Source organism: Protopterus annectens, chromosome 8.part0 (assembly GCF_019279795.1).
Source record: "Protopterus annectens isolate FY-2018-M chromosome 8.part0, PAN1.0, whole genome shotgun sequence".
NCBI lineage: Eukaryota > Metazoa > Chordata > Ceratodontiformes > Protopteridae > Protopterus > Protopterus annectens.
In genome coordinates, this window is record NC_056741.1 from 211,475,005 (window position 1) to 211,488,569 (window position 13,565).

Below are 13,565 nucleotides of genomic sequence, written 5' to 3' on the forward strand. Positions count from 1 at the left end.
CATATAATGTTTTTAACATTTTAACAGTATATAAGTTTTATGGGTTTAAGTTATATGAATGTACCTTTAAGATTTTGTTATGCAATAACATCGTGCATTATTACACCAATCATGCGTCCTTATAGGAGAATTACTAGTATAAGATTCCTCATGAATGGACTACTAGATGGTTGTGTATAACCAGTTATTTGCGTTCTCCTCTAAACGAGTCTAAGATTGTATGAACTTAATTTTAAGATTGTTATTTTTGATATGTAGTAATATCGTGCATCAGTTTGGCAGTTATGCATTGCACAGGATAACCATCAGCACAAGATTTCTTATGACAGAGGCACTAAGATGGATCTACATGATCAGTTATGTGTATTTCTCTTTAAATTGTAAAAGCGCGAATTTTATGAGTTTGTAACCAATCAGGAAGCATGATTACTCTTATAAAGAGTTTGTCTTTTGTACTTTTTGTCAAAGTCTGAAGAAGCCTGTTGGCGAAAGCGCTTACTTTTATTTCAATATTAAAGATTTCTACGTTTTTAGAAACTACTGGAGTGATTAATGGTTTGAATATTCAGCAACTAATACAGTGAATACGTTTCATTGCCGTTAGGAACAGCGTTTATGGTGACTGAATTTTTTACATTTATTTTTATTACGCTGATTCCTGCCTCTGCTGGTGCGTTACTCTGCATTGGGATTGTTTGGATCTAGTCAAAGAGTTGGGAGATACCCTCCAGGGTACTACAGATGCTGCTCTCTTGGAGAAAGTTACAGCGCAACTCAATACCCTTACATCTATTGCGAACTCGTCCATGAGGCTGATCTCATACGCAGCCGAAGGATCGAGTAGGGCTGCGGCTTCAGCGATTGCTCTTCGTAGACAATCCTGGATGCGCTTATGTTCCTTTGCGGAAGCCTTCAAGTCTTCATTTACTAATGCCCCATTTGATGGTGCCACTCTCTTTGGCCCAAAAGTAAAGGAGACCCTTACCCGGTGTGAGCAAGAGGGAAAGACTCTGTCTGCTGTCGGAGTCCGTTTTTCCATCCCATCCAGACCGTACCCCAAAGGGCAACATGGTGGAAAAATGTGGTTTCGAAAACCCCAAGGCTCTTTCCCAGGCACACAGGGTGATGCCCCCTCTAGAGGCAGAGGAGGGGCAGAGGTGGAAGACGCCGCCCTGGCGGCAGAGGGGTCCCGCAAAACCAAGGTGACAGGGATACACTCCCGGAAACCTTTCCAGCACTCCTGAGAGGAGGCCCGACTGTCCTGCTCTGGAGGCAGTCGGGTCGCTTAGCTTTATACCCTCAGGCCTGGCAAAGTCTTACATCGGACAATTGGGTAAAAGCATTGTTACCAGAGGTTACAGAATTCCTTTCCTATTGCCCCTATTCCAGAAAAGACTCTCAGATGTACCGCCCCATCTGCGAGGCCCTGCAGCTATAGAAATTTCAAAGCTGCTAGAAAAAGAGTCATCCAACCAGTCCCAGCGGACCAAAGAGGATTCGAACTTACTCAAGGTTCTTTTTAGTTCCAAAAAGACAGGGGACTGGAGGCCAATTCTGGACCTAAGCAAACTCAATACCTTCATCAAGAAAGAAAAGTTCGGATGGTCACGCTTCAATCGATCCTTCCATTCTTACAGAAGGATGACTGGATGTGCTCAATAGATCTAAAGGACGTACTACCACATCAAAATGGCCAGGTGTCCAGGGATCACTTGCGCTTCGGCTGGGAGCCAGTCACTTTCAATTTCGAGCCCTGCCCTTTGGTCTGACCTCAGCCCCCAGGGTTTTCACCAAATGTATGGCAGTGGTAGCGTCTCACTTGAGACACCTGGGATTCCAGGTGTTTCCGTATCTGGACGACTGGCTCCTTTCTGCCACCACCGGCCGACTGATTCAGGCCAGGGATTACACACTGCAACTCTGTGTTCATCTCGGAATTTCCGTAAATTTTGAAAAATCCTTATTACAGCCATCACAGCATATCTCATTCATAGGAGCAGAATTGGATACGCGTTGCTTAATCCTGAGGCTTCCTCCAGAAAGAATAGCCTCCCTACAAAACCACATATCTCTTCTCCTATTATCAAAAAAATCCCCAGCAAAACTGGTTCTGAAGGTTTTGGGTCTCATGGCAGCTTCCCTCATTGCGGTACCCTTGGGAAGACTGTACATGAGAGTTCTTCAATGGCTACTGTTTGCACAATGGTCGTTCCAACAGTTACCCCTGACACACGAAATTCATATCACGAACATCTGCAAATCGCACCTGTCTTGGTGGCTTCAGACTTGCAATCTCTCCAGCGGAAGACCATTTGTACTACCCACGCCAACAGCTACGGTGACCACGGACGCTTCCCTGATAGGGTGGGGGGGGATCTTTCAGGGACAGACAGTCCAAGGCGAATGGACCAAATTGGAGTACAATCTGCACATCAATATTCTAGAGATGAGGGCAGTGTTTCTAGCGTTGCAACACTTTTCTCCCCTTCTTCCTCTAGGGACCATTGCAGTTCAGTCGGACAACATGTCCGTAGTCTGGTACATAAACAAACAAGGGGGAACCAAGTCTTATCAACTATGCAGAGAGGCCATGAGAATCTGGCAATGGGCAGAGTCCACGGGTCACTTTCTGATAGCAATGCACATCCCGGGGTTATCCAATGTCATAGCGGACAGGTTGAGCAGAGCCATCCTGTTACCTCACGAGTGGTCCCTCAAACAATCAATTGCGAAGGAAATTTTTCGCAAGTGGGGCCAGCCTTGCTGCGATCTGTTTGCATCTCCAATGAACGCCAAATGCAGAAGCTATTTTGCCCTATTACCCCCTCCAGGGGAAGTCCCCAGGGACGCTCTGGTTCACGATTGGCCCCCGGGTCTCCTGTACGCCTTTCCTCCTATTCCCCTGATTGCAAAATTTCTACAGAAAGCCAGCAACCTGCAAAGGACAATAATCCTCATTGCCCCATTCTGGCCTTGTCAAATTTGGTTTTCCTTTCTTCTAGCGCACCGAATTCGGGAACCCTGGATCCTGGACCCGGAGCCGGATCTGCTGACCCACTCGTCAGGGGCTCCCCACCCGTCGCTACTCTCCCTCAGACTAGCAGCTTGGCTGCTCCGCTTCCCTTGTTAGCCAGGTCTGATCTTCTTGCCCCTGCAGTTCAAAATATTCTGGTGGCTTCTCATAAAGCTTCCACTACAAAGATTTACACTAGTAAATGGAAGCGTTTTGTACACTGGGCAACTTCACAACAATTGGATCCCGTAATAGCCCCTCTTAACAGAGTCTTGGAGTTTTTAGCCGAACTTTTCCACCAAGGAGCTTCTCCTGCCACTTTGAGAGTGCAACTTGCTGCCATTTCAAACTTTCATGTAGGAGAAAATGGGGCTCCTATTATGGCTCATAAACTTTGTAAGGCCTTTCTAAAAGGAACTTTCCATATTAGGCCACCAATTAGAATTCCTACATCACCTTGGAATTTGAACCTTCTATTATCACAGCTAATGCTACCACCCTTTGAACCAGCATCTTCCTGTCCTTTGAAGTTTTTGTCATGGAAAACCCTTTTTCTGGTAGCTATCACATCGGCCAGACGGGTATTGGAACTTCAAGCTCTTTCCGTTAAACACCCATATTTGATCTTTCACCCTGATAGAGTATCTCTTCGCACTAATCCATCCTTTCTTCCCAAAGTTTGCTCCGCTAATAATATTAATCAGTCCATTGAGCTCCCCACTTTTTTCAAGAACCATTCCAATAAGTTGGAATATATGTTACACAAGTTAGATGTTCATAGACAACTCAGGTTTTACTTGGATAGAACAAAGGATCACAGAAAAGCAGACCAGCTCTTTATAGCCTTTGCAGACAGCAGAAAGGGCATGGCAGTTACGAAACGAACCCTTTCCAAATGGCTTTCCGATTGTATTATTTTTGTTTATACTGCTTCTGAGCAGAATTTACCTGTCAAGCCCAAAGGGCATTCTACAAGATCAATATCTACATCTCTGGCTCATGCAGCCCGCATACCGTTGGACACTATTTGTGCGGCTGCCACTTGGTCTAAACCACTTACATTCATTACTCATTACAAAGTAGATAGGATTTCCAGGGACAGGGCAACCTTTGGTTCCACTGTGCTCAGGAACGTTCTCCCGTGAGTTCCTCAGGAACATGGAGCTCGGGACGCTACCCAGGTGTAAGAACAAACGGCGAGATTGAACACTCTCACATATAGAAGTTATGTCCTTACCATAACGTTCTATGTGGAGTGTTCATCTCGCCTTTGTTCTTACATTCCCACCCTCCCACCCTCAGGAAGAACGTCCAGTTTAGGTGTCTGGTTTGGTTCTCCTGCTTCTGCCTTTGTTCAGTTGTTGCGGCTGTGTTTCAGCTATGTTTTTTGCATGAATGTGTTATCTTCTCTTCCGTTGACTTCTGGTTTGCTTGCAAACTAGATCTGAGGTAAAGGCAGAGGGGGATTGTGGGAGATAGGTTGGTCTCGAGCTTCTTCTCGATGCAGAGCTTTGCCAAGCGGCCGACATGGAGCCGAGGATCGGCTCCGAACCCAGGTGTAAGAACAAAGGCGAGATGAACACTCCACATGGAACGTTATGGTAAGGACATAACTTCTATTTATGGCTTGAAAGGAGGGGAAATGTGCATGTATTGGTCACCGAAAGCTATAATGAATGCCATTACGTATCATGCATTACCTTGAATTTTCTGAAAGGTCTGAATTATGAAAAGCAAATCCCTGTCATTCCTTGCTAAATTCCGCACTAATTGAATTGGCAAAAATGTCACGGAACACCACAATAGTATGACATCAAATCACAGTTATGTAAATGAAATCCTGACCTTCTCTGCATATCTATACACTTTTTATAGGTATGTCAAGTACACTCGATTGTCCTGCAATGTATACTGCACTCTTTTCCAATTCATCCATTTCCTCATAAATTCAGCACTCTGAGGCTAGCAAACACTAACTTATATGTATTACTTACTTGTGACGAGGAGGTGCAGTTCTCTGGAGTCATTCTGCAGCACACACTTTTGATGACAGTCGGCATGTGTTTACAGCGGTTGCATACACACCAGTCAGGAGCAACCGGACTATGTTGATTTGAAACTTCTGGACCATGTAGGAATCCACTGTCAAGGACTTCAAGAAGAATGTCTGGATTTCGCTCAGCAATTCTTACACATATGTTTCGCAGGTCCTCACTGCCTAAAGCACGAATTTGGTCCTTAAAATGGTAAATATATTCTTGTTACTGACAAATGTAGGAACTAATGTCTAACTGTGTACATGATCATAATGGACATACGGGTACAATATATTCAATGCAATTTCAATCAAATACACCAACATAGTTGTATCAGCATAACATGTCATAAACAAAATAGTTCAAGAACTAGTCCAATGCCTGAAGGCTGGCAATGGTCCCATTAAAACAAAGGACTTGCCTGTGTTACTGAGAAAACCAAGCAGGCATGCTGGTGTCCTCCACAATGTAAACCTCCTTACTTCCATGTAACAGACATATCGGCAAGCTAGACTGCCCTGATGTAATTGTAGAAATGCTACATTAATGGTTATTCTTAACATTATTAGGTAAGTGTATACTTTTCACTTGTGATGCAGAATCATTGCCATGCCTAATGGTTCAAAGTAAAATTACAGCAGCAGATGTCAATGGAAAGGTACTTACGCACTTATAGAAAATAAATATTTTACAGTATATAAAAATACAGACAACTATTTTTTATGTGGTTTACATTTCTTTTCCAAAATTTTATTACTGCATATCTTCTGTCATGTAACTACAGCTATGAGCAGTTATTTACACAAAGAAGTGCTGAGCTTACTTCCAAAGTCCCTTGTGTGTCACATCTACTTGCTGATGGAGTACACATTTGTCTGTGTTCTGGCATACGTTGACGTCGTCTACGTTGTCCTGCACCTGTGGAAACCCTTGTTGCAGTCCTTTGTTCATTAGCTGAAACAGACCTGTGGCACTTTGTACCTGCCAATGTCTTACCCTTCATGGTTTTCTGTGGAGGAGTCAGATGAAACAAGTATATGGTTAAAATTCGTCAACACCTTAAGTGTCATTGTTACAATAGTCGACAACACAGATTTCTTGTTCCATATAGGCCATTTTTATACAGCATTAGCACCATTACACAGCCTGTTTTGTGACAATGTTTCCCTGTCTGTGCCTCTTCCGTTTCAGAGTATTTCAATCACTGGTTGGTGCAGTACAGCAAACATAGGAACCGTGAGACTTTTATATGTCATCATCCATCACATTAACCCCAAGTACAATCTACATACAACCAGCTTATGATGCCTTTCAGCATTGCTACTTCCTCCTGTAAGTATTTGCCATATGCTGCCAAAGGATGTTGACCACTAGTCCAGAATATCCGCCTAGTCATGACATAGTCATTACATACCAAACACACTATGCAGCCTTTAAAAATTATCACATTATACAGCAAATCACTTCACATGGGACCGGTGAACAATAATGTGCACCCTATTCATGTGAAAAAAAAAATCAGTCTACTCATCTCATCCTGTAAAAGCTCGATGGTCCTACCTGATCTGGGTGAGGATTACGTCACCAAAAAAAGTCAAGTTACATGGTGTTAATCATGGTTTAAATATACTGCGATCAGTATTATTTACAAGATGACAAGAAAATTGAAAGTCACATTTGGATAAATGAGGTTGCATGCTGCAAAGGTGCACACATAGCCCGGCGCGTAGAGGAGTTACTCATGAGTAAGGTGCGAGCTACTCCTGAGCAGCTTTGGAGATTTCTATTCTAGGAGTTACACCCAAAACAGAGAAACTTGAATGAGATGCACATACTGCTAATGCTACTGGAAACAGCAAGTCTATTACATGCAGGTCAAGTCCATCTGGTGCATCTTTATGCCTATGATTACTTATTGGCGTACAGACAACACAAGAGAAAGTTGAGTGAGGAAAAAATAAGCACCATGCTTGGGCGGGCAACATCAGTATGACTGTACTGGGAATGACTGATATTTACAAAGAGGAATGACAGCTCAGATTCTGTTAGTTTATTAGCTGGGTGTGACACACACAAAACAGGTACAGGTGTGCTACATAGACTCATACAGAAAATGGTAACTGATTTTGAATAAAGCCAGTCCAAGAATCCCGGAATTCATTTGTAGCAGCCTACTGTCTGAACATATAACATAACAGAATAAATGTGTCTGCTAGTGAAGGAGACTGGAGAAGATATTTTGCCCTAGAAGAACTGTCGCCCCATTTCTTCCTTTCTTACAGTACCCCACTTACAATTATTGACCTGTTCAAAAGCTATGTAACTATCTCTTGAAGTTATACACTATACACTATACAAACTGCCTGTACACACTTACTCAGTCTCTTGTTTATATCATGTATACCATGACTATTTACTCTTCTGTTTGAATCAGTAATCATGTCATCATTGTACATTATCTTCTGTTAACTGCTGTAACATCCTCAAAGCAAAATAAGTATTGGGGCCAGTTGTAGCAAAAGCTAATTTGGAATTTTGTCTTGCAACCTTTCTCCCTGCATCTCCACTGAGAAGGAATCTATCCGTGGCTTATAGATTTAAAAACACTGAAGTGTGAAAATATGTACTACGGCAACTTATACAGCCACTCATACATATTTACACAATTCAGTGTTTTTAAATCTGTCCATAGCTACTTGTAATCCGCGGTTGTGCAGCGGTAGCGTTGTTACCTCACAGCGAGAGCTTCTCCCGTTCGATTCTCAGCTAGTGTACGGGGAGTGCCTTCTGTGTGCAGTCCGTATGTCCTCACTGCGGGTCGACTGTCGTTCTGAAATGCATGCATGAATGGGCGTGCCTTCGTTGAAGGTTGGGCATCGAGCTCGCTACTCAGCAACATGAAAATCAACTGACAATCATTAGCAGACCGGACTTCCGCTGTGGCGACCCCTAACTGGGAAAAGCCGAAAGACAACAACAACTGATGCATAGCTACTCCATCCTGAGACTTATTGTGTGCCCATATCTGTTGTGGCACTCAACTCCAACTTGCCTGTACAATTATTAACCTTAGGTGTTAGTAAGTACCTGTAGCACAGGATTTACAATAGTATCTTCCTACAATTTCTATAACAGTAGGCAGGCCATCATTGGGAGAGATCATTTCCAATTTCCACACATTTACAAGACTAAAAAATCTAAATCTGAAACAGTATACTGAGAGAAATGTATCACTGATGTGACACAATATATGTGTTATGTTTTAAAGTGCCTGATGTCTTCCGATGAATCTCTGACTTGCACATGTGACATTATTTTAACACTTAATGGTTTTACGATCAGAGTTAGTATTTCCCAACCATTGAGGTCCATCACACTTGTCACAGTGTTACTTGCATGCCACCAACTTCTTTGGACCCAAAAACAAGAAATAAGATATAAAGAAACCATGAATGTCTTAGCGACACATTCTTATTAATTCAGTGTATCCATGATACCCACAGAGTGAGACTATAAAAATGCTGGTGTGATGGTAAATGTTTACCTCCAGTATCAGCCTATGGTAAGAACACTCACACTGCCTATGTGTGAACTGAGACATTTAGACTCCATAGAAAAAGTAGGTGTACAACAACCTTGTTGGGCACTCCCATGCTGTTAGGTACCACATTCAGACTGTGGAAATGCCTGTGCGTTTGTATGAATGAAAACCTTTGTAGAAAACCATTGGCTGAAACCTCTGCTTAATTCCACTTGATCATGACTGAAGAGGAATCATGCTATGTTTCTGATGACCTCATTGTGGAGTAGGCATAGAAAACCAACAAGCTGACATCAATATTACCTGCCGGAATACAAACATCCTTCAACATGTATAAGTGACTATTATCATTCCTACACCAAGATAGTTTACACTGATATTTGAACATTCTCAAATTGTACAGCAGATTATTTTAAGAGTACAGGCCGTACTGACAAAAGAGTGACAAACAGAGAGACAGAAAAGTAACTTTCCCTTGAATGGTGCAACTGCACTTCACCCTCCTTCATTGGAACATGTTGACAATTCCACCTTTGTGCCCATTTACGCCACTTGTCACTGACAAATCATGGCTCCTTATCACCAAGTGCTTTCCATCATTTCAGACGTGAGACATGCTCCTCAATCAGAAGGTTGGTATCTGGTGGTGGGAACGGTGCTATTGTGGACTGTATGCGTCTTGGGTCATCTTCTCTCAATATGGAGCGTGCTACGACACTGCTAGTGCTGGTCATTCTGTGAATCAATATCATCTTTTTTAGATCACGAAAATAGCTGTAGTCTTTCTTAACTTTACAACGAGTTATGGTCCACCGTGAGCTTTTCTTATTGAACTTACGAGAATACCTGAAAAAAGGAAAATTCAAAATGAGGGTTACATTTTGGAATCACATTGCCCGCTTTTCGTTAGAGCATGATAGCAGCATTATACTGGGCCTGAACAAAACTGGGCTTATGCACACAATTAACTGCTGCGTGTATGGCAATTATCCTATCTGTTTAAATACTCTTTTTGCTTTAGTAATTAGATCAATGACAGTTCAGCCTGGCACGATATTTGTTCTTGAGCCAGACTCTCATGAGTGTCTAAGCTGCCATATCCAAATGTATTAGAGAGTGAAACAAAAAACATTGCCAGACTACTTTAAACTGTTACACACAGTAGGTATTCCACAACCAGAATATTGCTTGATACAGTACGTATTACTGACCACTACTAACTATTTACAATTAATTCTCCAACATTAATAGACTGATAAAATAGGCAGTACTTACACCACATTACCATGCTGATTTCTCATGTATGGCCTTCCAACATGAATGTTGTGATCAATTGCTGCGAGGTAATTTCTGGCCCGAAATACTGGGAATGTGTATGAGTTCCTTTTCGAAGCATACATTAATATGTGCTGATGAAATTGTTCCAGTTCAGCTGTATGCCTGAAATGGAAAAAGATTATATGTGTGACTATTATTAATGTTTAACTTATACATCCCATTTTGTGATAGTTGTGACCACTGGCATTGGACAGTGCTGTTCTCAAGGTTTAATTTAAGTGCTGTGCTGATCCTAATGTTTTCTGTCAATAATACAACTATTACTGCAATGAGCAATAGATAAAGACATGCATTTCAGAATCCCATTTGGAAACTAAATGCATTAATGAAGGTCACAAAGGGAAGCACACAGCGTCAACACAATGACATAATGCTCTTAGTATTAATGCTTGAACCAGTAATCAGGTAGCTTCATCCATACAACAAAAATTTATTAAACTACATACATATGCAACTGAAATATAAAGTGAACGGTATTCACACACAAGCTTTCACAGATGCTGACAATTTCTGTTCAAATACTTTGACACAGGCAAGGAATGTTCTCTACCTGTAGCTCAAGTAGTAGTGGACGTTTTAGAATAATTTGTCGTCATAAACAATTTCTTCCAACGCTTTATGTGCAGGACTGTCTGGCTCAATCCATGGAATAGTTCGCTCTTGGCTAAGTTGTTCGTGCTCACAGTTACAGACTGCATCTTCTCGGCCATCTTGTGTGTTCCACTCATGCTCATCAGTCACATGATGTAAAATGCCACTCCATCTCATCTGCAGAGGGAAAGGACAAGTACAATAGTCATCAAATTGCAGAAACTATTGATACAGACTAGTATGCAATACACAGCAAGGGCATGTATAGATCAAATTTACCATAAATTGGTCCACAGTCTCAGATTGTTGACAGCAATACCAGAAATGGTTCGTTATTTCCTTGCACCACTTTCATAAAACTCTGCATCCACGTCGTTTACCAGCCTGGAAAAAATTAAAAAAGGTGTAGCATGGCTGAAAGAACTACAGTAGAAAACACATGTAATGGGGGTGTCACTTAGGACTGTCATCCTTGGTAGCATTTTACCTGTGTAATTCTTTTCCCTAGATTTTTGGCTCCATGCCACACGTCAAACGAATGCTTTATTGTGGAGAACTGAGTCCCTGTGTGAGTAGAAGCATGAATCATTGTGATGGTCAACATCAGCAGTGCCACTATCTCTATGTTACATGTGCCTTAAAAGCATAAGTTAAGTAAACCTGGTAAGGCACTTGTATGAGGAGCCCTTGTCCACCCACAGTCCACGGTGGCAAAAGCAAGATACGTTATGTAAATACTGATGAACTACCCGTTTATAACACCACAGATATGACTGTAATGCCAAATAAGTACTTACAAGCATATGTACAAAAGGATTAAGAAAGTTAAGTCTAAAATAAACATGCTGATTGCTAGCCATGTCAGTCAAGCAGTTTAAGTAGTCATGCACTGTAGTGCACTCTACAACAATTCGGATAGAGTGGCCACACACTGCTTATGCAAATCTGAGCTAATAATCGGTCATGCTAATTTATGCATGCAAAGTAAATACTAAATAGGTGTACATGAAATAACTGTCTATCACAGAATTTTCTTACATTTGGCAAACTCCACACCATGCAGTTTACATTGACTACAATAGGTATATAGAGCAGGCGCATGTGAGAGATGCATCACAAGTCAAGACAGTAAAGCTGACAGTATCTTAGGATGCTTATGCATTATTTTAGCAATTTGTAGGTGTGCATCGGTAACCACTTCCTCCACATGAACTTCATGCTGCAAAAGGATTTTCATGCATCTCTCAAAGGCAAATCTTTCCATTACAGTTGAATTTAATTCCGTTTCACGCTTGTCTATGACTTGTACAAGTATAATTTCTTTGGTGGCAACATCCATGATTGTATACGTGCAGTACTGGGCCGAATGCCCTGGGCTGTCCATACGAGCATCACCTAGATGAATAAGAGTACAAAAGCCAATAGTTCCGAAAGAAGTGAGCAAAAGTGCAAGTCATGTATACAGATTACAGTAATGACTGTTACCCATGATCGTCACTGTTGTATTTCTACGTGCTGAAAGCATCTTGCCAACCATGTCCTGCCAGTACTCCTCAATAACTGGTACTATGTAAAGTCTTTGATAACGGAAGAAAGATGACCGACTCATAATTGGTAAACCAAGGCAACTTGCAAGTAGTGAGACCTTGGCATAGTTATTTCCTGAGAGACAGGTTGCCGTAGCCAGCATCAGATCTCCAGCATTTAATCCATTTTTGAGTTGTGGCTGGCTGCTCCATCGGTACACATCATGTCCTGCGGAGCACTTCCAACAAATTAAAAGATATTGGCACATCATCAGCAAACTATAAGATACCATTAGTTTTCTGTCAGTTATCTAGCATATTTCAAATATCCAACAAAAAGAAATGTGATACTTATTTCAATTTAGTACTCTGATATTACAGTAACTATAGTGTAGGGCATGCACAGGAGTAATTATCATTACAGCAACATCAGTTACATTACATGTTGCAGCTAATGCCACAGCTAATGTACTGAACACAACACATGTATTGTCTGCAGTACACATGCTGCCTTACATAAGCATTGGCTGACAAAACAGCCAAGTGTTTGTCATCCCCTGCTACTAATGGCTGCCAATACATTCAACCATAATATGTTGAACAGTCTGTTACTAATTTGTTTATGGTGAGTTTATGAGTGTCATTGTATTCGTTGTTTCAGGCTGCCTCACTACAGCAATACCTTCTATGATTAAGTTTGACATATGATACAATGAGTTGTGTGGCAGCAATTATCTACAACAGGAACTGCATGATATCTGTAATTACCTAAGCTGGAAAAATTATGTGACATAATTATACTCTGACTATTATCATGAACTGTGAAAATCAGTCGCCAAAGTGTTGGGCACTGAGGTAATGTGAAAACCTTACCCATTCCAGTCTGAGGCAAGATCCTGACATTGAACTGGATAGTGAAACCTTTGCTCTGCATTTGTGACACCGGTGGGAAATACACTTTCGAGCAAGTTGAAGAAGTTTCTCCTGATATACCAGCAGCACTGCAGCCTGTGACAGTGATTGAGCTTCACTTTCATAATCATTAGTCACAGTTGATGTAGCATCAGATAGATCGTGCCTGTCAGAATCGCATCCTTCTTCAAACTGTTCAAATTCATTGTCAGTATCATTGGAATGTTCAGCATCCCTGCACAAAATTAATGTTGGAGTAAATGGCATGATCTTAACTACAAAGTAGAAGGGATGATCATAATTACAAAGGAGAATGGATGAAGACGAGATGAACTATTACTGACATGACAAGAAACACATAAACTGATAATGTAAATAAAACATCAGCATAGCTGTACCAGTTTGAGTGCTCCGGACTGGAGACTAAAGAGTCCACTGTTCCTGACAGGTCTTCTTGTGGTGCATTGCTGGTCCAATTAAGACATCTGCATATAATAAAAATGATAGTTTTTGAAATGCATGTAGGTATTGCATGACAGGTATGAGTATTATGAACTTGCAAAGTAGAAGTCATAAGGGTACCTACCTTGCCACAGACCTAAGTCCCA

General features: G+C 41.5%; 2 protein-coding genes across 2 annotated transcripts in view; one reads left to right on the plus strand and one right to left on the minus strand.

The window, feature by feature from the left end:
• LOC122808193 (endothelin-converting enzyme 1-like) overlaps positions 1-13,565 on the plus strand; it is a 1,395,094-nt gene that overhangs the window by 167,302 nt on the left and 1,214,227 nt on the right. The gene's annotated exons all lie outside the window — the stretch shown is intronic.
• Positions 1-13,565, minus strand: part of LOC122808702 (P2X purinoceptor 7-like) — a 38,197-nt gene that overhangs the window by 4,488 nt on the left and 20,144 nt on the right. The window contains exons 2-3 of the mRNA XM_044079689.1: positions 5,873-6,058; positions 5,008-5,250 (exon numbers count right to left, since the gene is read on the minus strand). Coding sequence (XP_043935624.1) covers positions 5,008-5,250; positions 5,873-6,052 — 423 coding nt within the window. The 5' untranslated portion in view covers positions 6,053-6,058. The remainder of the gene's footprint in view (positions 1-5,007; positions 5,251-5,872; positions 6,059-13,565) is intronic.